This window comes from Thermobia domestica, chromosome 6, assembly GCF_964235325.1.
Source record: "Thermobia domestica chromosome 6, izTheDome1.hap1.1, whole genome shotgun sequence".
NCBI classification, from domain to species: Eukaryota; Metazoa; Arthropoda; class Insecta; order Zygentoma; family Lepismatidae; genus Thermobia; species Thermobia domestica.
The window spans coordinates 160,913,097-160,940,970 of NC_137459.1; the positions used below are offsets into that span (position 1 = coordinate 160,913,097).

Below are 27,874 nucleotides of genomic sequence, written 5' to 3' on the forward strand. Positions count from 1 at the left end.
TGGAATATCTCAGTGACAAACAACAACTTCATAGAACCCAGACGTATAATCAAGATATCCCAAATTAAAGTAGAGCCAAATTACAAACGACAGAGTTCTTACCGTGTTGGGACGCTAAAGAAAAATATAGATATGAAAAAGAAAGTAAAGTTTCACATATAAGATACTCAAAAAATGTCGCATACATATGAACAATTACATGGGAAGACTGTGAATCAAAATCAAACTCACTTTAGCACAACTAAAGCTATCAGAAACTGTTTATACCATCACAATACAACACTTGTCTTAATAACAAACAACAAAACATCAATAGTACACATTTTCAAATAAAGGCAGGTAGCGAATGTAGCGGAGCGAAGATTGGTTACTATTAGGAATCAGCGTTACTTACAGACTCAGATGATTTTGAAAATGAAATAAAATCTTTCAGTTTTACGTCCCACTCTTATGCCGTATAGGATAAAGGAGACGTGATAATGAGATTAAATGAAACGGTGGAATGAAGAAGTCGGAGGGAAGGGGAGAATCTCGAGAAAACCCTCGCATATGGTGTTTGGCGATTACAAATCTAAAAAGCCTACTTAGGACGAGCTGGGATCGAACTATGGATCCCACGCACCAGAGATGAACGCTCTACCACTAAGCCACTGCGGCCCCTGAGATGATTTTGCATTATAAATAGATTTGTTACTTTCCTCATTAATAGTGATTTTTCTCTATCAGATTTTCTGTTCTTTCCTATATTATTGGTATACAACTTTTTTTGTTTCCTTCCATTTATTATTCCTTCGTTCCCTTCTAATCTTAACGATCCACCTATCCTATTCATTACTTTTATATTTCTCCAATAAAATCTCCCTGCATTCTCTCTGGCAACACTATCACCGATTTGGAAGTTTTACATGGCGCCTTGGTAATATTGGTGGGCCTTACGGGGACTAGCAATCTAATAACATACCGCTGTGTACCATTTATGCACCTTGTTGTTCTTTTCTTTCTATTCTTCTTACTGTAGTATACTTTGTACCAGGGTTGGCTGGTTTAAACCAACTGGTTTAAACCAAAAAACAAAAAAATTTTCGTAAAAGTGTAAGTGTTTGTAAAATCTTGATGAACACACATTTGTGGGTTATCACGTTTCACTCCCGTATATTATTCGTATTATATTCAGATCTAAATTCCCCATTCACTACTCAAAAAGATTATTCTACAAAAGCAACTTTTTTTTTTACAAGTTTATAAATGTTTATTTTGTGATTTTTTTGTAGTTGTTATTATTGTTATGTAATTGCAATCGAAGAAAAATTCTAAATATTGTTTCGTTTCAATGTTTACTATTGATAAAATACATCGAAAATGCCGTACTTTTTTTGTGTGTGTGTGTGGGGAGTCATACAGACAACACGAGAGGCATTTAGTGAAATAAGTATCTTTGGTATCTATTTATGTATAAATGAGTCTGAGCCAAAGTGGACTCAAATAATTCTTATCTTTATTCACTTTTCTTATTGATATGCAGATTAAGTCGGTGTATTTCTTTAATTTGGACCAATAAAAGTCGTTGTTAACTAACTTGAACTAAATTAGTTCTTCTGTACTCCGAGGAACTTTGAAATTTATCCATATGTAATTCTGTATAATGGTTTCACTTGAGCAACTATTTATTTTTTTGTCCTTCTGAAATGACTCTTGACAGTTATATTAAGAAGCATGTAAAGATCAGTACAACGTATTTTTTTTTTTATCAGGAGTCCTTCGTGAGTGAGTCGGCAGACGTATCGCATTTGTGGCCAATTAGTCCTGGTTCCGAGTTCAAATGGAGGACAATTTCTCTCGGATGTAACTCGAGAAGCGGTTTTTATTCCGCTTTAAGCTTATGTGACCCCTTCCAGCATAACCCGGTTGTTGCATAATAACATCAAGGCGAAACAAACTTATTTCTGTCCATATATGATATGAATATATAGAGCAAATCATTTAAACCATAAAAACCTGGTTTAAACCAAAAAAAACGGTTTTTTTGTTTTTTTTTAATAAAAACCATGGTTTTTGCCAACCCTGCTTTGTACGGATATCAATGATTGATTCTCTTTGGTGTTTATTTGGTATAAATTATTCTTTTTTTTTTCTTTCTTATTATCTGGCAATATTGAAGATTATGACGTTGAATTCTGTACTGGTATTTGAATTCATTCGGAAAGTTATCAGAATAGTTCAAGTCAGGCATGTGTTAGTGCGTTACATTAATATTATTTAATATGTTTAGAGTACAGCAAACAAATTACGAAGGAATGATGCAACAAAGGAAGAAATTCTTCTCTAAAACCGTGTTATACGTTCTTTATTATTATTATTATTATTATTTTATTACCTTCATCAAATATACTTTCTCGATCCCAGGTTAACTCACTGTGGGTGTCATTTTGGGTAAAACATAATACTGAATTATGTTTGTGAAGATAAACAGAGTGCACCTATTTTGTTTATTCGAATACATGTTACGTAAGTTCTACTTCTATGGGAAGCTTATTTCTGAATTAAAACTTGATCATCGCTGAACTCGATTGGAAAAGAATTTATTATATTTATTTATATCATTTATTTATTTAGTTAGTTTTTACTTCTTTTCTTAAAAAAAAAAAAAAATGTTAACAATTTATGGTTCTGCCTTTATTTACGACGCCTCTCATCATATTGATTTAGCTTAGGGAGCTTAATAATCTAATATCATTCCGGTGTGTGTACGTATCATTTATGCGCCCTCTGTGAGATACTAATAACAACACCAGTTTCTGTGCAAATCAGTTGCAAACATCTAACTTGCCATCATATCTATATTGTGTGAACTTCTCTAGGAACTTTTAACTTGTCATAAATCAAACTAGTGGAAAAGTGCGACTTTAGCTGGAATCAAACCTGAACATGTGGCAAATCACTGAAATCGCGCCTATGGGGAATATTTTGTAAGGAAAAATCAGTTGCTTTCTCCTATTTCGTATGTAATATTATCTCCTTAAAAAGCACATACACTCTTGTGCCCCATTGTAGTTTCCGGGTCTATCGAAATAATTATTTTTCAAATGAGTGATTCTTATTGTGATATTTAATACAGTGAAGTTTTCGTTTCTGAATTTAAGCAATTCTCCAACTGCATTACAATATTAAATTACGGTGAAAATGTGACACGCAACGGTCAGTCAAGCCTTGGACTCGCCAAACGCAAACTACTTACGCATACTGATGTTCTTCAATTCTTATGTTTACGTTCACTGTAAACCTGAATGTTCAGGATCACTTCTGAAGCAGCAAGCAGCAAAAGAACAATACGTAATACCCACTAAATTAACAAACAGAAAATGATAAAATGAGTAATGAAGTATGGTTTAGAAAATAACCGTACTTACCTCTCTCACATCTACTCCAGTATCGAGAAATAATTCAAGGGCTTCATCAAAACTTCCATTAGAGAAATGGATAAAAGCGGCTTGTTGTCGTATCCTATCATATATTCTTGCGAACTGAGCTGTACTTAATCCTACTCTATTTGCATTTTCAGCTAATTTCAAAGCCTCCTCTACACGCCCATCAGTTAGCAAAACCTGAATTAAGAAAGACATCATTGCAAAAACATTTAATTAATATATATGTGTCGCCGGAAGCACGTTGGGACACTCACACTAAAAATAATTTTCCCATCAAAACACAGCAACCAGTACAACATTTGATATGATTCGTATTATTAACATTTATCAGTCTTTTCTCTGTTTTGGAAACAATTATCTATTTGTAAACCATGCCTCCAAAATTTGAGATATTACACAGTAATTATTTTGTCTATTAATTTATTAAATTACGAGCTGTTGCATTTCAACACATATGAGATTAAAAATATGGTGTACAAACACAACACTGATAAAGTCATTGGAGAGTACGCAGCATATCGCAAACCACGCAGTGCAAAGCACTTTATTTGACTTACATATAGGTACCAAAATAATGAAAGCATCTGCAGTTTGCAACGCGTAAAATTTATGATTTGGTCACACTTAGAACAGGTATACAGGGCATGGCCGTTGTTAGTGTTGTGTTAGGTAATTGTCTGTAGTACGTCAGGTGGGATAAACAAAGGCTTGTGTTTTGAAGCGTTCAGATGGTGGTGATGTAAAATCGAACACCTCTCTGAGTTTCAAACAGGCTGAATTGTAGATGTGCAGTTGCTTGCTGCAAATGCACCTAACAAGGGACCAATCCGATTTGGTAAATCCAATTGCTAAAAATGATTGCTAGCACTGGATTCAGCACCAAAAGAAACAGAAAAAAAGAGGGTGTTTAATGGCAGACCGTAATACAGGGTGGGAGAGAAATGAGGACAAAGTGTGAAGACAGAAAGTAGAAAATGCCTAGAAATACCATCCCATACGAAAATGAAAAATCTGTACAGGTACTGTACAGGCACTGGAAACGCATGTGTAGTACGTGTGTTACATTTTTCCAGGTCCTGTTTTATGCATGTTGCATGTTACGTACCTGTTTCATGAAAGAAAACATGCGTTTCTTGATCTGTAAGTGCATGTATTGAGATCTATTTTGAGGTAAACGGACATACGCTGTACAGTGAGCTCGGTAACATCAATGTATAGTGCATGTACAGACACTGGTTTTGCCTTCAACATGTTAAAAAAGTAACAAGCACTGTACAAGCGCTCAAAAATGCGTTGAACAGTGGTTGAACAGTGAATATTTAATAGTTTAAATACAAGCATTTTACCTGTTGCATGTACAGTGAATGTTCCTGTGAAAAATACATGCAATTCGACAGAAAAGTACACCTGGATTGACGTCTGTTCTGCACTGACCATACATTGTCTGTAACTTCCCTTCCTAACAGCAATGTACAGACAATGTACAGCTGCATGTCTAATACCTGACAGGGAATAACTGAACAGGTGTTGTACAAACTACTTCTAGACTCCAGAAACATTCCCTTTACAGAGGCTGTTTTTAATATTAACATGTTAGGAATGAACAGGCACTGCACATGGGTTCAAAACATGCGTTGTACAGTATAGGTTTGATAGCCTGTACCCAGACATGGTACATGTTGGATATCAATGAATGATTCTGTGAAGAAAACATGCAATTTGACAGAAAAGTGCACCTGTATTGACGTCTGTTGAGCACTGACCATACACTGCCTGTACATAGCCCTTCCTAACAGCAATGCACAGGCGATGAACAGCTTCATGTTTAACACCTGACAAGGAATAGTTGAACAAATGTTGTAGGAATGACTTCCAGGCTCCAGAAACATTCCCTTTACAGAGACTGTTTTTAACGTTAACATGTTTGAAATGAACAGGCACTCCACATGCGTTCAAAACATGCATTGCATGTTATGTGTTTGATAGCCTGTACACAGACATGTTACATGTTGCATGTACAATTAATGTTTTTTAAAAGAATACATGCAAATCGACCACGAAGTATACCTTGAATGGCGTCTGTTCTGCATTGATCGTACATTGGCTGTACATTGCTATTGTTAACAGAAATGTATATGCGATGTACATCTGCATGTTTAACATCTGACAAAGAATAGTTGAGTACGTATTGCACAAACGGCTTCCAGACCCCAAACACACGCCCTTTACAAAGGCTGTTTTTAATGTTAACATATAAGGAATGAACAGGCACTGCACATGTGTTCAAAACATGCGTTGTACAGTATGTGTTTGATAGCCTGTACACAGAAACGTTACATGTTGCATGTACAATGAATGTATATTTGGAGAATACATGCAATTCGACAGAAAAGGTATAGCTGGATTGATGTTTGTTCTGCATTGATCGTACATTGGTAGCACACAGTTCGTGCTAACAGCAATGTACAGGCGATCTACAGCTGCATGTTTAACACCTAATAAGAAATGCCTGAACATGTGTTGTATAAACCCTTTCCAGACTTCCGAAACATTCCCTTTACATTGGATGTTCTTAACGTTAACATGTTTGAAATAAACAAGCACTGTACAGTCACTCAAACCTTGGGTTGTACACTGTCTGTTCAGTAGCCTGTACACAGGCGTATTACATGTTACAGGCACAGCGAATGTTCCTGTGAAGAATACATGCAATTCGACAGAAAAGTACATCTGCATTGATGTCTGTTTTGCATTGACTATACATTGGCTATACAAAGCTACTGCTAACAATGTACAGGTGATGTACAGCTACACGGTTAACACCCAACAAGGAATAGTTAAACATGTGTTGTACAAGCGATTTCCAGACTACCGAAAGATTCCTTGCAGAGAAGCAGATTTTAATGTTAACATTGAACGTACCCGCTTCGCTTCGTCAGACCAACAATTGATGAAATACCGCGCCTCCTCACTCCCACCTTGCCGATGGGGCTAAACTTGGATTTGAATGGCTTCTGGATTAGTACTAATCATCTCAGCGATCCCAACAACTATGTATTATACTTATCTTGGTCTGAATATTTTATTACCCCTCCCTTAATGTCGATGGGGGCTAAACTTGGATTGAACGACTTCGTAATTGTCATTGTTCATCTCAGCGATCCTGAAAACTATAGATTCAATACAAATATTGACTTTTTTTTTTTTTTTTTAACATATAACGCATTATCAATTCCCCATATAGAATATAGAAAATATCCCCTCCCCTCCCTAAAAGAGTGAATTTTCGAAAACACGAGGGGACATATCTGTTTATTTTTAATTACGAGCTAATATACCCAATTTCAGCTTAATAAGTTGAATAGCTCGTGAGATACTAATCCTTCGTTAAGAAAAAAAAAATCACCACTGTTCCCCCTTAGGGTACGTATTATAATCAAAGTGAATATTATAAATCCCCTGTATAACCCAGATTGGGCCTAACTGTATACCAAAAATTATTTCATTCGGTCTTATCGTTTGGCCGTGATGAAATGGCCAATATAGTAACTTTTAATTTTACTAGCCTTCGGCTAGCTGGAGGCTTCGCACACAAACAATGGCGTAGACAGGATTTCATTTCGAGGAGAGCCGGGGGTCTTCTCCCGGAAAAATTTTCACTGAAAACGCGATTTTAGGCTCTATTTTAACAACTATTAAAAATTTCGGGGTGTTCAGATCCCTGGATCCTCCCTAGCTACGCCTCTTCCCTCAGACGCCCGTAATGGCTCGGCCTACGGCCTCGCACCTCATAAACCTGTAAATATACCGAATTTCAGTTCAAATACCAAGTGTCATGTCTCTTACCTTCCAGAATTCCAAGCTATACCGAATTTCAGTTCAAGTAACAGGGGGCAAACCCACCGCTTTTGCTTGTAACTCGGCCTATGGCCTCGCACTTCATGAACCTGCAACCATACCGAATTTAAGTTGAAATACCAAATTTTATTACTCTGTTCCCAGATTCCAAGATATAAACATTTTATTTTAGTAATTGTATTCCTCCACACATTTTTCTTCCCGCCCTTTTCTTTCCTTCTAGTTTACATATAGATATAAAAACAGAAATATAGATCTATTTTAAATAAGAGGTTCAAATACCAAATTTCATGTTTCTAACCTTCAGAGATTCCGAAATATCGACGTCTTATTACAATAATTGTAATCTCCACAACTTTTTCTCACCACTTTTCTTCCCCTTTTTACTAAAATGTTTTTACAAACGCTAAAACATGTGTCAAATTATTTCAAATGAGAAATCCAAATACCAGATTTCAAGTCTTTAACCGAAAGGGATTCGGAGATACGGCCATCTTTTAAAAATTCTTCCCATCCCATTCTCCCTCTTCCCCGTTGAATTTCCAAAAATCCTTCCTTACTGGTACCCTACATGAAATATCTTACGTACTGTCCAAATTTCAAGTTTCTAGCTTAAGTGGTTTGACCCATGCGTTAATCAATCAGTTATTCAGTCACTCTGAGCTTTGTATTTTGTATATTGAGATATGTGTATGTGTTTAAGTCATAGGCGTAACTACAGGAGGCAATGTAGTCCTCCAGAATACCATTACAATACTATATGATCACTGAAAAATTCTTTCAATTCTCAGAAGTAAGAGCCATGCCCCCTCAGCTAAATATTCTAGTAAGTCAATGGCTTAAGCCTCCCCTTCGATGAGTTTCTGGCTACGCCACTGATATACAGAGCATGTTCGTGTAAAGGAAACATGGATCTTTATAGTAGTTTGTATGTCTTTCATGTTAGTAATATTTGCCTGCAAACTGAGGTTGCTAACTGTCAAGGCTATGTTAATTGTGAAGTACAGCCACAATACATGCACAGGTTTAATGATTGAAAATATCCTCACAAGATGTCAGCAAAAATGTGAACGGAATTACGTAATTTTCTTTATTTAATTCTAACTGCATATAAAATAAAATGATAAAATATAAAATCATAGAAGTAAATGAACATGCAATGCACACGTATCCTGTACAGGTACTGTACACGTTGACTGTTCAGTGCATGTAAGAAGTTAATCAACATGCAATACAAAGTAACCTGTACAAGCATTATACACATTGTCTGTTCAGTGCATGTAAAAAATTAAAAAATAATAATCATGCAATGTACATGTGCATATACCTGTACAGGCAAAGTACAAACACTTCACAGTTATTGTGTTGGGTGCTCTAAATGGGTGTTGAGTGTTCTAAATGGGTGTTGAGTGTTCTAAATGGGTGCTGCATACCTGAAAAGCACATGTATTTCGCCTTATACACAATGTACATGTACTGTTTCTTTCTCTGGACATGTGCATGTATACGAATTTGTGTTTGTGCTTGTGATCCTGAAAACAGCATGTTCCTCACCTGTAAATAAACTGTTTCTTTCTCTGAACATATACTGTACATTGCATGTACAGGTTTCTTGTATGTGCTTCACGCCTGTAAATGCATGTTCTCTGTGTCTATACAGGCACAATCATTGGATAAGTCCAGGCACTGTGCAGGTGAAAAGTCGTGTTCAATTTTCAGGCACATGTTTGACATTAACTGTACAGGTGCCTGTTTTTTTTTTTTTTTTTTTTTTTTTTTTTTTTTTTTTTTTTTTTTTTTTTTTTTTCGTATGAGATGTTAATTTTGAAACCCGAGTAGAGAGATCGAGGACAAATGTGGAATATGAGGAATGCATGTACAGCTCCACTGAATAGGCGTATTGTGAATCATGGAGGACATCTGAAAAGCCATCACGTTGGACTTAGCGCAATAATAATATACGGGAAAGGGGTTTTGTGACTTACGGCTCTTGATGCACATCATCTATTGAAATCAATAGTGGGCAATACAGTTTGAGACCTCTGTAACAGGTGTTCCACGCTATGGCAATGTATCAATACTGTCGTAAAGGTGACGTGAATGAGTAACTAGAGGCTCTGTAGTACGTTCCATAAGCACGCTGTATCTGCGAGGGGTAGAATCGAATCCTAAAACATCAAGAAAAATATTTGTAACGTGTAACGGAATGAGAAGTACTTTGACTGGATGAATGGTGGCGTAGCATCTTGCACAAAGACACCTGTCCTATTCAGGATTTTGATATATTAATAACCCCTTCCAACAAAACGTGCCGGTTGTAACACTGGTAACTCTTCTCCAAACCAGTTACATACAACAGACAGTTAAAACACTGTTCACATTTCACCTATTCAGTGGAGCTCTACATGCATTCATCATCATTTGACCTCAATCCCTCTACTTGTTTCAAAATTAACATGACATATCTAGACATTTTCTACGTTCTATCTTCGCACTTTGCCCTCATTTATCTTCCAGTCTGTATACGGTCTGCCACTGTCTTTTTCTGTTTCTTTTGGTGCTGAATCCAGTGCTAGCAATCACTTTTAGCAATTGAATTCACCAAATCGGAATGGTCCCTTGTAAGATGAAACATGTGTTAAGCTTGTCATGAGTAACAGTATCCAAAGAGATGACGGTGTATAAAACTCACAAAAAAAAAAAAAAAAAAAAAAAAAATATCCGGGGAGTAATAGTGAAAGGAACAGAAGTTTCAGTGACAGAAACCGCACAATATTGATACTATTTACCAAGGAACGCTAGAGCTAAAGAGGCGAAAGTGACTGCAGACGAAAATAAGCACCTGGAATACCTTACTGTGACAATCACAATCATAACCGAGTTGCATAACCTAAACATCTGCGGTCGGGTCGCAATTTTCAAACCGGTAATCGCTATCAACAACACTTTAGTGTCAAGAAAATGGTACCAGGAGCATGCAAAGTGGACAGCAAATTACTCGAAATGCGAAATATGCACCGATGATCCCCTTTTACCTTATTTCCAACAACAGGCCGTATTTATGTATGAAGAACGCCGAAAGAAAATTATGTTCCGACGTGTGTCCTACTTTCCGTGAAACATGGTGGCGATTGTGATGCTGTGGGCCACAAACTCCTGGTATTCTGTGGGTCCTATAACTATGCTTTATGACTTAAATGTTATAATTTCAATATGCTAATTACCTATAACACGCAATGGCACAATCATTTTTTTCTCTCTTCCATGTGATAATATATGCAGATAAGATCGTCAGTTCCAGATTTCACAGTCATATTCACCTTGCTACTGGGTATCCACCAACAAAACAAATGAGTTTCATACACAGTTGTGAAACAATGGTAACTTCCAAACTATGTGATTTCAATACTGAAACAAACCTATCACTTACGGGTGCATTAGAGGCATAGTCTGAGATTAAATCAGTTAGGTAGTAAATTTCTATAATTTCCGTTCTTGGCAGAGAGATGCAGGAGAAGATGGAATCTTTGTTCCAGACACTGAATTGATAGGGAAAAACCGCTATATGTTACCGTTTTTGTTCTATGGTGAAAAAGATTGAAACCGGAGCTGGATGATTTCAACCACTTCCGACTTGAATACAGGGTTAAAAAAGGAGATTGAACCTATGCTTCGCACAATGAATCTATTCCGAAAAGTCAATTCTCGATATATATTACCATTCTTGCTCACTGGAGACCAATATTGACACAGAAAGTACAAATAATATTTACCCTCTCCGATATTAGTAGGGTAATACGGTTAAAAATAATACCCTTGACAACTTCCCCCCTTGTATCCTCCCTTGACAACCTGAGACGATTTCAAAAACTGCTTTACCATTTTGTTCTATAGTAAGCAAAGACTGAAATCGGAAACCGTTGATTTCTACCACTTCTGGTTTCAACAAAGGGTAAATAAAGGAGATTAAACCTATCCTTGAGACGCTGAATCGATTTCAAAAAACCGTTTCTCGATTTCTCTTCTGCTTTTGCTCTAAATCAATATCGAAACCGGAAGTAGTATATTTCTAACATTTCCAGTTTTAGATGTGTGTTATGAGCGGAGATGATATCCTTTCTTGTGACGCTGAATCAATTCCAAACAACCACTTGTCACTGTTACCGTTTTTGTTCTATTGCGATCACGTTGAAACTGGAAGTACTAGTAATTTTTACCATTTCCGGTTGTAGTACAATAATACAGGTAAAGATGGTACCTTTTCTTCACATAGTAAATAGATTCCATAAAACTGATGGTCGCTCTATGTTATCGTGTTTGTTGCATGGCGATGAACGTTGAAACAAGAAAAGCTATTTAAGTACTTACCATTCCTGGTTTTAGTACAGTAATACGGGTGGAGATGGTCTCATTTCTTAAGGCGTTGAATCGATTCCAGAAAACCGCTTGTCGTAACCTATAATAGCATTTGTTCTATGGCTACCAACGTTGAAAGTGAAAACGGTTGATTTCTACCAAATTTCCCTTTCAACAGAGAGTTAATGGAGGAGATGGGACGTATTTCTTTACACGCTGAATGTATTCCGAAAAATCATTTGTCGATATGTCTTACCGTTTTTGCTCTACGAAGATCATTATTGAAACCCGAAGTATTAGGAAATTTCTATTACTTACAATTTCAGTAGGATAATACTGGTAAAAGACATACGAAGAGACTCCAAAGAAATTGCTTATCCCTATTATACTGGTTTGTATTGCATGACGATCAAAGATGAAACCGAAAGTATCAGTAATTTTTTGCTACTTCCGGTTTTAGTAGAGTAATATGGATGGAACTGATATCCTTTCATGAAAGGTTTAACCGATTCAGTAAAAAAAAAAAAAAAAAAAAAAAAAAAAAAAAAACGCTTGTCGCTATCTATTATAGAAATACTGAAACCGGAAACGGTTCATTTCTATCACTTCAGGATTCAACAGAGAGTTAATAAAGAAAATTGTATTTATTCTTGGGACGATAAATGGATTTTAAAAAATTAAGAAAAAAAAAACAGCTCGATATTTCTTACCATTTTTGCTCTACGTAAATAAATACTGAAACCGGAAGTACTAGTAAGAAACAAATTTTCAATTTGTTTTTACTACAGATAACATGTAGTAACAACAATGACATCATTTTGTTAATAGCTTATTCTGTAATTACAGACTTCAACTCAATAATTAGATTAACAATTACCTGTACTTGTTTCTCCCAAGGTATAGGTATAAGGCCATATACTACAGTCCCTGAGCATACATAAATACGTCCATCAAAGTTACCAATTGTAAGGCCACCGGAAAAGGGCAAAGCTTGCTTTTGTTGTTGGTCCAAAATACTAAAACAAAAATTGAAATATTGTTAAAACAGAATCCATATAACAAAATAAAACGTTTAACAAATAGAAAAATATATATATATATAAAATAGAAAATCACTTAATTTCTAGCAGCTTTGACAGCAGTTCAAAATTACCATGATTGCTGTCAAATCCATAACTTTCGGAAACACTCGCCTGACTGGTGACTGTCCCGATGATATTTAATTGATTGATTAATTTTGAGTTTTACGTCCCGTTCAGCAGCGAGGCTATATGAGGCGTGGACCTACTGATTAACGTGGAATCCGAACCACATGAGCTCCTGCCGGGAACCGAACCCGGGTCACCCGCACCAAAGGCGCGTACGCTAACCGCTTAGCCACGAAGAAGCTCCCGATGATATTTACGTTCAAGTATGGTCAAGAACGTGCACGTCAGCAGACCCAGGAAACAACAGAAGGATGACGTTGCTCTTCGTTATTTTTTCCTACTCAATTCTTTGTTTTCAAACATTGTGTATATGAGTAGTGGTACACTATTTTTCCCGAGTGGTGCCGGGCTCTTCTGCTAGTAAATAAAAAATAAAGTATCTGGTCATTCCGACCCGATTTTAACCCTCTGAAAATTAAAAAAACCCTTCCCTGAAACATACAATCAGTAAGGAACTTAGTTACAGTCCAGGCTCAAACATAAAATCTGGGAAAACACACGGATTACATAATTATGATAATCATCTATTGGAAAGAAAGAACATTTCGTTTAAATACGACAGATCAATCATTTACATATCTGTGTCATTTATGAATATACGAACATTTCTGGTACTAACAAACAGCATACATATACATCTACTGCCGTACTTTTATTTACGTATTATATAATCCTTCTAATTCTGAAGTAAGAGCTTGAAATCTTCTATTGCCTTTGTTTGGTAAGTTCCAAGGACATAACACTTTCTATGCTGAGCACTGTTGCCCGAAATGTGTGTTTCGGGACATTTTCTTCTACAATTCCATTAACAATTTCACTAAAATTGATTAATTAATAGAGATGCAAGGGCTCGGAAAAAAACCGGCTTTTTTGGAAAAAAAACTCGGTTTTTTCTGCTTCGCTTTTTTGCTTGGGAAATTTTGGGCTTTTTTGAAAATTCTGCTTTAAATTGATAAACCAGATTTTGTTTCGCTTCTCTACAACACAAAAAGTCATTTAATTAGTGGTTGATGCCGATAATAATATAAAACCTCGAAAATAAACCATGAATTTCGAAAAGATATTTCAAACAGTTTTACTTCTCAACATATTTACATTATGAATTTCAAAGGATTAACCAATGTATATAAGAAGATTTTTTTTAACCTCCTACATACAAAAGTAAGCAGGGTTGGCAAGAGCCATGGTTGTTTTTGAAAATGCCAAAAACCCGTTTTTTGGGGGGAGTTTAAACTAGGCTTTTTTGGTTTAAACCAGTTTTTTTTGGGTTTAGATATTTTGCTTTATGTATTTATATTACATATTGACAGAAATAAGTTTGTTTCGCCTTGGTGTTATTATGTAACAACGGGGTTATGCTGGAAGAGGTCACATAAGCTTAAAGAAGTCCGGTCAGTAAATTTCTTAAATTGAGAAACTCCCGCCCTAGCCATCGGGAAAATCCCGTCATTACTCTAAATGTAAAACAATAACGGAAAAAATCCTGTTATTGCTTTGCATGTAAAATTTAAAGGTCAACGTATCATAATCAGTACGCTAAAACTGAGGTATTAAATTACAAATTTAGTGCGTACATATCATTGAAAGTACAATCCAAGCTAATGCTGGAAGCTACGTAGGCAATCGATAAATTTTGTCAATTTATATCAGTATATTTAAGCAACCTTGGCTTCTTTATAAAACAACAGGCATTCAGGCATGCAGAAATATACAATTTAGTTTCGTTTCGTATGTTCAGGCTTAACATCCTTACGTAATACCGAGGTTATCAAGGAGAAGACTTTCGCTTAAAGTGACATCCGAACCGCTACTTTGTTTCCGCATGAAAGAAGGGTTGTGGTTCGACCGAGAATTGAACATGGGACACCTTGATTAAAAGGTGAAAAGGAAATAAAACTAATGCAGATGGTTTGATGTATGGAAACGTCACCATGAAGTTCACACGATTCGCATTTTTCGTACCTTTTTTTTTCGGTTTAAACCAGTTGTTTATTTAAAAAAAAGAAGAAAAACAGCTGTTGTAAACCAGCCAACCCTAAAAGTAAATACTACTTTTAAAAAAATACTCAAATAAGTAGCAAAATTCTATGTAGTATTTTTACTTCAAAATATTCCATACCCTCTTTTTGGAACAAAATAAAATTAAAATAAAACATAAGAAAAATACTTAGATTTATATGATACACTTAAAGGCTGCACACCTAGAGCTTTTGGTTTTGTATATTCTTGAAATTCTACAGTTTTATATAAGCACCATCACGGTTTATTCAGTCCTCAAGTTTTCTGTATTTTTAACAAGAGGGATTGAACATGAAGGGTGTGAGATAAGAACATAATTTTACTATTTTAAGAAATTAGAAATTTTCTGCTGCACAATCCATTTTGAAAGTCGGAAAGCTGAAAAAATGAAATCTTTGAGTTTTACGTCCCACGGTTATGCCGGTAAGGCTAAAGGAGACGGTGATGATGAGTAATGAATGAAAATGGTGGAATGAAGAAAGTGGGAGGAAACGGGAGAACCCCGAGAAAACCCACGCACACGGTGTTTGTCCACCACAAAGTTCACTTGGCGGGGGCTGGGATCGAACCCGGGACCCCTAGCACCAGAGGTGAACGCTCTACCACGGAGCCACCGCGGCCCCTCGGAAAGCTGATTTTTCACATAAGTCTATACATGAGGGATTAAACGAAGCGGTATGCGTTGCTGCCTATCTGATGCTGCGTAACTCAGCAATTGAAAATTTGTTAGTTACCATGTTCTTGGCTCACACCCTTCATATCATTATGGAACTCTCCCCACCCCACCAACACACACACACACACACAAAAAAAGGACTACGGAATATACATTTAAGTTAAGATAAATACAACTGCACAACAAACATGATTGACTGGAGCTTTTGTGGTTCTATCGAGAAGTCCGGAATTCAACTCAGCATTCGACCATTCTGACAAAACGTTTCTTCATTCCATCTATGAAGTAGAAATAGTGCGTGTACTGTGAGTTGGCTGACTTCATTTCTTATTGTTTTTAAATCGTTATTATTACTAATTACCAGCAGTGACGGTTTTGCGAGGGTTAGGGGGGGGCGGTCTTTCGGACTGAAGCCTGTTCCCCAAAATTACGGAATGTCTAAAACAAACGAAATATCTATTAGTTATGCCTTTACTCATAAACTTTAAGCTGCCGTCAAATAAAAATTACGAATGTTTAGAAAAACTAAACATTAATAAGAAGAAAAACCCTCCCAAAATACTTTTCTAAATCCGCCACTGATTCTCAGTATAAAATGATCTTCAAGGTTGTATCCGGAAGATTATCGCTAAATATATAAACGAAACGAAATACAGTATTAGTTATGCCTGTACTCATAAACTTCAAGCTCCTCCCAAATAAAATTAGGAGATTTTAGAAAATGAAACAATCAGAGAAACCCGTCCCAAAGTACGTTTCTAAATCCGCTACTGATTATTTGTATAAATTAGTATTCAAGGTTGTATCCGGAAAATTATTGCTAAATCGTTGCACAGCTACAGTATAACAGAAATGTGGAAGTACGGTTAGACGGATATATTGAAAAACGTACACTTTGACGGATATATAGAAAAACGTAAGTTTAACTTCTGCGTTAGAAGCTAGAGTACTAAGCTCTTAGAAATGAAACAGACGACAAACTGAAATGATATCGAGAAGAAAAAATATCGATAACTCAAAAGTTAAAATAAAGTTAAATAGCCTCTAAAATTGCCCTCAAATACTACATTCTTCATGTTAGCTTTAATTCGTAAAACATGTGCTCCATCCATCTTGATGGTGAATTTTAGAGCGAAATATGGCATCTAGGTCATGGAATTCTTATCTAAGTATAGAATATACTATAAGAAAGCTATTTAGATAGAAAAATCATGAAAATGAAAAAAGCCAAAATTTCCAAAATTCTCGTTTTTTTCCCAAAAAAGCCGGCTTTTTATGTGAAAAAAACCATCGATTCAAAAAAGCCGGCTTTTTTGCATCTCTATTAATTAACAATTCAAATTGTGACCAGTCAATATCGACAAGCTTCTACAAGTCGGAGATTGAAAGAAGGATCAATTCAAGATGATCAGTAGCTAGCAAATATAAACCAGTTGTATCTTCTAATTAGTCAACAACCATAACGAAGTACGGTCTTCTATGTAGAAAAAATACTAGAAACTAATGTAAATAATAGGAAAATGTACTTTTTTAAGTCACTGATAAAAAGAGGACATTACAAAATCTGAACCCATGCATCGTCCATTATTTCACTATTAACTGAGCATTGGAATATATATATATCAGTTTAGTGTCGCTTTCAGTAGGGATCTACAGCTTAATATGGAATGAAAACCATCTGAGCTCCCGCTTGGAATCGAATCCCGGTCTCCCACGCCAAAAGCGCGTACGCTAACCACTTAGCTGTAATGTTTCTAGAATGTATCTGTTAGATAATATTTAATCTTAAAATATCCACAAAATGGAATGCATTCCATGAAGCCTATCTCAAGGTACTCTCAAGTAGGTTTAACAGAAAGGAGATTAACATTTTAAACCGATTAAGTTCAGAGTATTACCTGTAAATCATAACAACTTCTTCACTTAGTCCTAAAATATATGGATGGCAATATGCTACAGACAAAACAGGATAAGACCACTGAATTGGCGGACGTTCTGATTCTCCCGCTGAGGTCACGAACATGCCGAGTCCTCCCGGGGCACTCAGAAGAAACTCCTCCTGAAAAATGACATAAGTTATTCAAAAATCTTACTCTTAAACTAAGCAGTTGTTCCATGTAAATAAAACCGGTTTTTGCATTCAATAAACCTAAACAATCACATTAAGAGCTGCAATTTACAGAACTTTCTTGAATCCTAGTTCCTAATTAGGGATCTTCCGTTTATCATGTTAGCTCTACTAGCCACGTACAATAAGACAATGATTCAAATATGCTCATTTATATAGTTATAATAATTTATTTCTATAACTGACTTTGCCTCTCTTAAGTAACCTTTAGTACCGTATAACTGCAGTTTACCATATTGTCTGGATCCACCTCTTTCCGTATATTTTTATTCAGATTGCAGTTACTTCTAAATAGACAACTATCGCAATATTAATCTGCCCAGCTATTCTAGTGTTTAGCGCGTTTCGCCTTTGATGCACGTGGTCCAGGTTCGATTCCCGGTAGGAGAGCAATCAACATATTGTGGTGGTTCCGATTCCACCATAAAACTGTAGGTTCATGTCTCGAAAGGCCTCGGTGCTGAAAAGGACACTAAACTCAAAAAAATATACCATATTAAATATAGCCACGTTTATATATATATATAGGGTGTTTCAAGAGTCTCTTACTACCCCTTTTAAAATCCATACGGATGTATTTGTATTGAATTTGATGTAGGAAATATACAATACAGCTAGGGCAAACACTTTGCGGACGGCCACCATCGTGAATTTCCATCTTTTATTCCAAAGATAGATGGGTCATGCAATACATGACCTTAGGCTAGAATTCGCTCAGGATGTCAAATCTGAAATCTCCAGACGCAGACGCTTCTCCAAATTGCTATAAACACAAAACAGGATAGCTGGGGAAATTTGCTCACAGGCAGTCATGACACATTGCTCAAGATAACGAAGATCACGAATTTTCACATCATGCACCATAGCTTTAATATGTCCCCAAAGGTAGAAGTCCATTAGGGTAAGGTCTGGTAATCGGGTAGGCCATTCAACTGGCCCACGGCGACCAATCCATACCCCAGGAAATTGTTCCTCCAGGTAATGATGTACCCGGATGCCAAAGTGAGGTGACGCACCGTCTTGTTGAAAAAACTAAGAAATGTATCATCTTCCGACAGCAGACCTGGCAGTATCTGATCCTGAAACATATCCAGGCATTGTTCCGCAGTTAAAGATGATGTCACTGCATTTGCACCTTATACGGATGCCACTCGTGCCTCTGTAGCACCCTGTACACTGAACTGGGACTCTCACTACATTGCATGGAAAGAGGACGTGTGCTTCGCTGTGGTGACATCGAGGAGACCAGCACTGCCGGAGCTATTGCGTCGTCCGTTGCTGTCCGCGGTCGTCCACCACGCTCTCTGTCCGCGACCGTGCCTGTCTCCTCAAATTTGGTTAATAACTGTGCCACTGCAACATGTGACACTGGGTGACGTTGTGGATGACGCAGATTGAAATCGGCTGTTACTGCACGGGCACTTCTCCCACCCCACAGTTTGACGATCTGGATGCGTTCCTCAGTTGTTAACGTATGGTCCACCACCTCCAAAAAGAGGAATAACTTCTCACCATATATATATATATATATATATATATATATATATATATATATATGAATCTAATTCCAATTGGACATGCTGATCAAATGATAGCCTACGGTCATCACATAACCAACCTATCGTTTGAAATAAAAAATTGAAATTCAAATTCAAGATTCGCGAACCATCATCCAAAAGGTTGTATATTTTCTACATCGATTTCAATATAAATACATCCGTACGGATTTTAAAAGGGGTGGTAGGGACTTTTGAAACACCCTATATAAATATTTTTACCTAGACTTACAACAACTGCACATTAAACAAAAAATCCTCCTCTTTTCAAAAACTCTTATATACTTAACCCTAGATAGAATTATAACAAATTAAAGCATATAGTGTTTGTCTTGTGGATATTCATTTCTTGTAAGCACATATATAGAATCGTACTATCTAGATTAAAAGCAGTGTTGGGCAAATTTCAATTGAATTAACAATTAACAATTAATCTGTAAATTTAATTGTTAATTGCAATTAACAATTGAAATAAGTAATGGTTAATTGTTAATTGCAGTTGGCCATTAAAAAAGGAGAATCAATTGCAATTGATCAATTGATTGAAAGTAATTGCAGTGGAAAGTAATTGCAATTGAATTCTGTAATTCAATTGCAATTGAAATTAATTGGCAATTGATTCAATTGCAATTGATTTCCACAGCAATTACTTTCAATTGATTGATCAATTGCAATTGATTTTCACTGATTAATTTTCAACACTAGTTCAGAGAGGGCGTGGGGCAATGAAAACTTTAGCCACGACCAATAGACTCACCACCCGTCGTGACCCACGACCCACCGTGACCCACTCTGACCCACCACCCACCATAAATCACTCTTACCCACTGTGACCCACAGACCCGCCAAAACCCATTGTCATCAACTCTGACCCATGATTCACGCCCTCTTCTCTACTGACTAAAGAGTTTAAACTTGTAATAAAACATGCCTATAAAATTATCACTCATCGGAGTTTGAATTTCTACGATCAATCGCTCAAGCATCGCACTAATACAATAACAGCGGATCTGACCTTTCTAATATAAATAAAATAGTTTGTTCGTGTGTCTGTGTGTCTATCTTTGTGCGGCCTGTGGACGGGACGAGTGGACCGAAAGTTTTCAAAATTTGGTCACGGGTAGCTTGGTCTAGGCCCCAGACCAAGACGAAGAGTTTTTTTTTTATTCCTTACTATGGGGTCTCCAGGAGACGTTTACCGGGACCGGCCTGGGGACCAGACAAGTCGACCGAGAGTTACCAAATTTTGGTCAAAGATACCTTGGTCCAGGTTTCACACCAAGGCAAAGCTTTTTCGAAAAAATTCGAACCAGGGGGTCTCAGGGGGGCGTTTACCGGGACATGTAAAAGTAGTAGAAAATGACCGATATCAGTGTCGATTTCATAGTTTTCGCGGTCGCTGAGATCAATGGTGAAACTCCGATCGCATTAACTTCCAAATTCACCGTATTCTGCTACGGGCCGTGGGTCAATGGGGGGGAGGGGGGAAATACCGAAACGTACAAGTAATCCAAAATGACCGATATTAGTGTCAAATCCATAGTTTTCGCGGTTGCTGATATCAATGGTGACACTACCATTAGCGATGGCTTTCAAATTCATCCACCGTTGTATGCGGGCCTTGGGTCACCAGAGGGGGGAATTCCGAGACATGTAAAAAAAATAATCGAAAATGACCGATATTAATGTCAAATTCATAATTTTCGGGGTAGCTGAGCTCATTGGTGAAACTCAAGACCGCGTTTACTTTCACATTTAGCCCCCATCAGATAAGAAACGGGGGCATTATGAAGGGGATCACGAGACATGTAAAAATAATTCACAATGACCGATGTCAATTCCGTAGTTTTCGCGGTGGCTGAGATTAATGGTGATACTTTCATTAGCGATGATTTTCAAATTTAGCCAGCATTGTATGCGGGCCGGGAGTCACCGGGGGTGGGGAATTGCGAGACATGTAAAACTAATGGAAAGTGACCGATATTAGTGTCAAATCCATAGTTTTAGCTGTCGCTGAGATGAATGGTGATACTTCCACAGGCGTTGACTTCCAAATACAGCCCCCATCGGCTGCAGACCAGAGGCATTGTTTTTTTCAAAATTGGAACCAGAGGATTATAGGGATTTTTACAGGCATATGTAAAAAGTAGTAGAAAAGGGCAGATGTTAGTGTCACATTCATAGTTTTCGTGGTATTAGTTGGGGGTTGGTGGGGGCCAGAGGAGATTGTTTCACAATACGAACCAAGGGGGTCTGAGGGGGTGTTCACCGGGACATGTAAAAGTAGTAGAATTGAACCACTGATTGGAAAAAGGGAATAAGTACAATTTTTTGCGATTTTAACCTGAGATAGCAGATGTGTTCCTTTAAGATAGTTACATCGTTGAGTAGAAAATTGGAATGTTTGGGCAACTCTATGTGACCAATGTAGAAGGCAAAATCTCTTGCTCATTAGAAAAAGGGAATAACTACGTTTCTTATTTCCTTCTTACAGTCACTACAGGACACGACCACAACTGTGAGACTGTGTGTAAGTAGACAACCACCAGAGCCCTCTGCTTTCGTTACGATACTTCGCCTTCTTTTTGCATTGCACAATCTATGGAGAACTTTTTGCCCCAATCAGTTACAGATTTACATGTTTTCAGTGATACAAGTGGTGGTCAAAACTGCAATAATTCAATGACATGAATGCTTTTCAGCCTGACCGTATCATAACGGTTCCCACTATACACCAATATTTGCCTGTCAGAGGTCACAGTTTTTACCATGTGACCGAAATTTTGCTGTAATCAAACCAGAACTCAAACGACACAATCGCATTTATTTACCAGCACAGTATAACCACATGATTACGAATGCAACAAATACTGATCCTCCATTTCAGGATTACGAAGTTGTCAATGAAGAAATCTTAGATTTTAAACATTGGTGGTAACCGCTTTAGAAATCTTCAGGTAGCATTGTGGAGTTGTCTATTGTATTACTTTTCTTGCTGTACGAATAACATGTGCTGTACAGAAAAACGAACGGTGACAATAAGAGTGTTAGAAGCCTAATATGCGTGATAGTTCGAATACATATATCCAAGAATAACATACAACATTGCATTCAACATGTACATTTTCATAGCTTTCTATCAAACTGCACATTACATACCCTACACACAATTACAATTGCACCCAACTTTAATTGATTGGAAAAAGGGAATATTTTTTCCATTTTTAAGCTTTTCTAACCAATTCCAGGGCTGCAATACAAGATTCTTCTTCTTCTCTTAGTGTTTGTTAGTTGTTTTGCTGCAAGTAATCAATTATACACTTTTTGCAACAAATACAAACAACGCCTCTAGAAGGTTTTTTAGCGTTATTGAAAACTTAGGTCTGATGCACTTATTCCCTTTTTCCAATCAGTGATTCAATTTGTGTCGAATCCATATTTATCGGGGTTGCTCAGACGTATAGTGACACCCCCGATAGTGTTTACGTTCAAATTCAGCCCCATCGGCCTTCCCAATGAAAGCACATGTACGTTGTTGGATATATATTCACACAAAATATATCCAATGTTAGAAATGTTTCTTAATTGTTCTCCCGTTGTTCAATTTGTTTACATTGATATTTTATCTGATCCGTGCGAAGAACGGGTATAACAGCTAGTACGAAATGGTAAAGTGTTTGTTATGGACCAAATTACAATGAATTCAATTATATATAAATAGATAATTATTATAATTATAACTAATAAATATTTCCTTGTTGAATCATAGAGCTCCTCCGTGGCTAAGCGGTTAGCGTACGCGCCTTTGGCGTGGGAAACCCGGGTTCGATTCCCTGCGGGAGCTCATGTGGTTCGGATTCCACGTTAATCAGTAGGTCCATGTCTCATATAGCCTCGCTGCTGACCGGGACGTTAAACCCCAAAAGCAACTCAAAATCAAATCAACTTGTTGAATTACACATATTTTTCAGTGGAAAAATGAATACAATTTAAAAGTCCCAAATCAACGTAAAGTAGACCAACTTAAAGGAAAAATGTATAAAATTTTCCATATAATTAAGCTTACAAACTTAAAATTTCCATGTAATTAAGCTAAATTACCATTTTTGTGTCGTTTTGTGCGCCTATTTCCTCGTTTTCTGCGTCACCTGAAATGGGTCAACGTTATCCTACAAATATGGCGGAACAAGTTAATGTTGTTCCGTCAGGAACGATTTCGAGGTCGTTTCCTTCACATCGTCTTGTGCGTGTTTTCTACCGTTTTGTAAGCCTATTTCCACGTTTTGTGAATCAATGGTAGTGGGTCAAAATGGGCATTCAATGTGGGAAGAAAACTGATCCACTCTCCCACCAGTATCGAATTTCAAGGTCGCTTTTTTCGCATTGTTTAGTGCATATTTATACCGTTTCTGCGCATACTTTCACGTTTTGTAGGCCAACGAAAGTGGGTCAAAGGTGACCTACAAATATGGCAGAGGAAGACATATTCATTCCACTTTCAAGGTCCATTTTGACCCTCTTCCACTGATGCACAAAGCGACACAAATCATATATAAAAAGTGTGAAAGAAACGACCTCATTTGATGGTGACGGAACAGCATTAAGTTATTCCGCTATACTTGTAGGCCATTTTGACCCATTTTTGTTGTCGCACTAAAGTGGAAATAGAAGCACTAAAGTGGAAATAGGAGCACAAAACGGTACAAAGCAGGCACTATACGATGCGAAAGAAACGACCCCCCAAATTCGATAGTGGCGGAACAATGGCTCTAGTTTCTCGGACCATTTTGACGCATTTCTGGTGATGCTCAAAACGTGGAAGTAGGCGAACAGAACGGTACAAAATACACACTAAACGATGCGAAAGAACCAACCCCGAAATTCGATAGTGGCGGAATAGTGAGCCATTTAACTCCCACTTTAAAGGCCCGTTTAACTCACTTCTGGTGACCACAAGACGAGGAAGTAGGCACAGAAAACTTTTAAAAAAATAATCACTAAACGATGCGAAAGAAACGACCTAGAAATTCGATAGTGTCGGAACAATGGGTCATTTTGGTCACACTTTGGACGTCCATTTTCACACACTTCTGGTGACGCGCAAAACGTGGAAATAAGAGCACGAAACGGCACGAAACATTCACTACTCGACGCGAAAGGAAGGACCACGAAATTCGGTAGGTATAGTGGTGGAGCAGTGGGTCATTTTCGTCCCACCTTCGAGGCCCATTTTGACCGTCTTCCAGTGACGCACAAAACGTCGAAATACGCGCACAAAAGGGTATGCAATGTGAAATTAACGACCTCGAAATTCCATAGTAGCGGAACTCTTGGTCATTTTCGTCCCATCTTGGAAGCCCATTTTGACCCACTTACGGTGACGCACAAAACGTGGAAATAAGGGCACGAAACGGCACGAAAATCCACTAGTCGATGCAAAAGGAAGGATATCGAAATTCAATAGTGGTGAAACTCTTGGTCATTTTCATCCCACCTTCAAGGCCCATTTTGACCATCTTCCAGTGACGTACAAAACGTCGAAATAGGCGCACAAAAGGGTACGCGATGTAAAATTAACGACCTCGAAATTCGATAGTGGCGGAACAGTGTGTGTCATTTTCGTCCTACCTTGGAAGCCTATTTTGACCCATTTCTGGTGACGCACGAAACGTGGAAATGGGGGCACGAAACAGCACGAAAATTCAGTAGTCGATGCGAAAGGAAGGATATCGAAATTCGGTAGTGGCGGAGCAGTGGGTCATTTTCGTCCCACCTTCGAGGCCCATTTTGACCGTCTTCCAGTGACGCACAAAACGTCGAAATAGACGTACAAAAGGGTACGCGATGTGAAATAAACGACCTCGAGATTTAATAGTGGCAGAACTCTTGATCGTTTTCGTCCCACCTTGGGGGCTCATTTTAACCCACTTCCCACGACGTACAAAACGGAAGTAGACGCACAAAACGGCACAAAACGATGTGAAGGAAACAATCTCGAAATTCATTGGTGGCAGAAGAGCAATAACTTGTTCCGCCATATTTGTAGGCCCATTTTGACCCACTTCCGGTGATGCACAAAATGTGGGAATAGGCGCATAAAGCGACACAAAACACGCACAAAAGATGCAGAACAAAGTACCTTGAAATTCGTTGGTGGCGGAACAAGTTAATGACGCCGTGAGCACCAATATAAGTATATACTGTAGTTCTTACCAGTTGGCGCGGTGGGTCAGTGGTAGAGCGTTCACCTCCGGTGCTTGAGGTCCCTGGTTCGATCCCAGCTCGCGCAGTTTGTACTTTGTGGTGGACAAACACCGTGCACGTGGATTTTCTCGGGGTTCTCCCGTTTCCTCCCACTTTCTTCATTTCATTCATGTCATATCATCACCGTCTCCTTTTGCCTATCCGGCATAAGCGTGAGACGTAAAACTAAAGATTTCTTATCATTTTTTGTAGTTCTTACCATCAAGGCTGAGAACTGCACGGTCCAATTTTTTAGCCAAAGTAGAAGCCCAACCGGAATAGTGATGTCAACCGACTCGGCTTGGTTCAACTGAGCGTACAGCTTGAGCTGGCTTGGTTGGGATTACCCATCGACTGGGCTCAATTGAGCCAATGGCTTGAACCGGCTCGGTAAAGACGAGTCATTGGCTCGGCTCGATTGGAGCCAATGGCTCGAACCAGCTACGTTGAAACGAGTCCATAGGCTGGGTTCGAGTCAGCTCAACTGAGCCGATGGCTCGAACGGGCTCGGTTGGGGTAAGCAATCAGCTCAATTCGGCTCGGCTCGTGTGAGCCATCGGCTGGAGCTGGCTCGGTTGGATGAGCTGTTGGCTCGGCTTACTTCTCGGTTCGGCTCGATAAGTGAATAAGCTGTGAGCGAGCCGCTTGAGCTGTTGACAACCCTAAGCCCGGGTCGAGCAGTTTTGAACATGTTTGGCTGGAGTCCCATAACTTCTAACAATTTTTGGCTCGAGCCCGAATACTTGCTCCTCCTGAACTCAAACCAAGAACCTCGTGACCGATGTCCTTGCCTCCTGAAGATTTCTTGACGACCAAGATCGACAGTCAACTAATTTTTAGTATTCCGATACAAACCGCCTATATTCCATGTTTATACAGGTACACGGTGTTATAATGATAATTAATTATAGTAGTAGTAGTAGTATCATTGATTATTATATTGTCTATGTAGGATACTTGAAGATAGTAGTACTTGGAACTACACAAAGGATTTAGCTCGAATTGGCTCGACTCGACTGGAAACTCGATCCGAATTCGAGTCGAGTTGGGGGAAATTTTTCGAGCCGAGATCTCAAGTCGAGCTCAAAGATGTCTGCTTCGAGTCGAGTCGAGTTTTAAAGAAAACTCGCTCGAACTCGCTGGTGCCCATTCCTATTGTATGCATGACGGGCATATAGAGTTCTTTCGAGGGGGATAGAACCATAAACATAATATATTTTAAAAAATACTTAGTTTCCTGGCTTTCTTCCCAGGGGGGGGGGAAGGGATGGTAGGTATCCAGCATTTCTTATAAGTACCTTATTTGAAATATGTAAAACAGTAACAAGTGGACAACACAATACACACACATCTTCTTATCTTCAGTTTTAATTGCTGATTTCAATTACAATTAACAATTACAATTAACAATTACAAGTTTCAATTGTCAATTGCAATTAACAATTAAATGTTTCAATTGCACCCTTTGCAATTGACAATTAACAATTAAAAGTTTCAATTGCCTGGTGACCAATTAACAATTAACAATTGACGAAAATTTAATTGCAAATTTTATGATTGAATTCAATTGCAATTGAAATTAATTGTCAATTACAAATTGAAATCAATTGCAATTGAAATCAATTGCAATTGATTTTCAGAGCAATTACTTTCAATTGATTGATCAATTGCAATTGATTTCAATTGATTTTGCCCAACACTGATTAAAAGAATAAAGCTCCCGAACGAAGAGAAAGGATTGAGTTGAGTGTATTTTAACAGCGAGCAGGCTACATGAGACGTGGACCTACTGATTAACGTGGAATTTGAACCACATGAGCTCCCACCAGAATCGAACCCGGGTCTCCCACGCCAAAGGCAAGAGAGGATTGAGGTTTGTTGAGCACGATAATATATTGTGTCACTTAAGCATACACAAAGTCTGAAGGAATATCTTTCTTTCTTTAGCACTATTGACGTACAATGTACTAGCGTTATCTACAGAACACTACCTACCAAAATATATTCAGACCTATCTTTCTTTTTTACTTAAGAAAAAAAAGGAAAATACTTTATCTTTAATGATAACATTTACATCAAAAATACATTTTATTTTAACAAGAAAATCAATTCAGATTTTTTTTATACACGAAAAATAATCATCTCACCTTTGTCACTCTTCTAATGACAGGCAAAAAGTTCTCGCCTCCGTAAGTAAACAACTCCTGCATGCTATTAGTCTCGAAATTATATACCACATACTGTGTGGTCAACGCTGCACATATGTAGCTCCCATCCGCAGCCACTGCTGTTGCAGGCTCCACAGTACTAATATCTTTCACCGGAATTAGTTTATCCTCCGTTACGTTAAATATCTGTAGATGTTTCCTCTTCGAGACACAAATCTGCGACAGAAATCAAATTCT

General features: G+C 37.8%; 1 protein-coding gene across 1 annotated transcript in view; it reads right to left on the reverse strand.

Moving 5' to 3' along the window:
* The window catches only part of LOC145688292 (transforming growth factor-beta receptor-associated protein 1-like), a 90,940-nt gene that overhangs the window by 38,836 nt on the left and 24,230 nt on the right, over positions 1–27,874 (reverse strand). Inside the window, exons 5-8 of the mRNA XM_081762292.1 lie at positions 27,617–27,853; positions 17,441–17,601; positions 12,517–12,655; positions 3,408–3,602 (exon numbers count right to left, since the gene is read on the reverse strand). Coding sequence (XP_081618418.1) covers positions 3,408–3,602; positions 12,517–12,655; positions 17,441–17,601; positions 27,617–27,853 — 732 coding nt within the window. The remainder of the gene's footprint in view (positions 1–3,407; positions 3,603–12,516; positions 12,656–17,440; positions 17,602–27,616; positions 27,854–27,874) is intronic.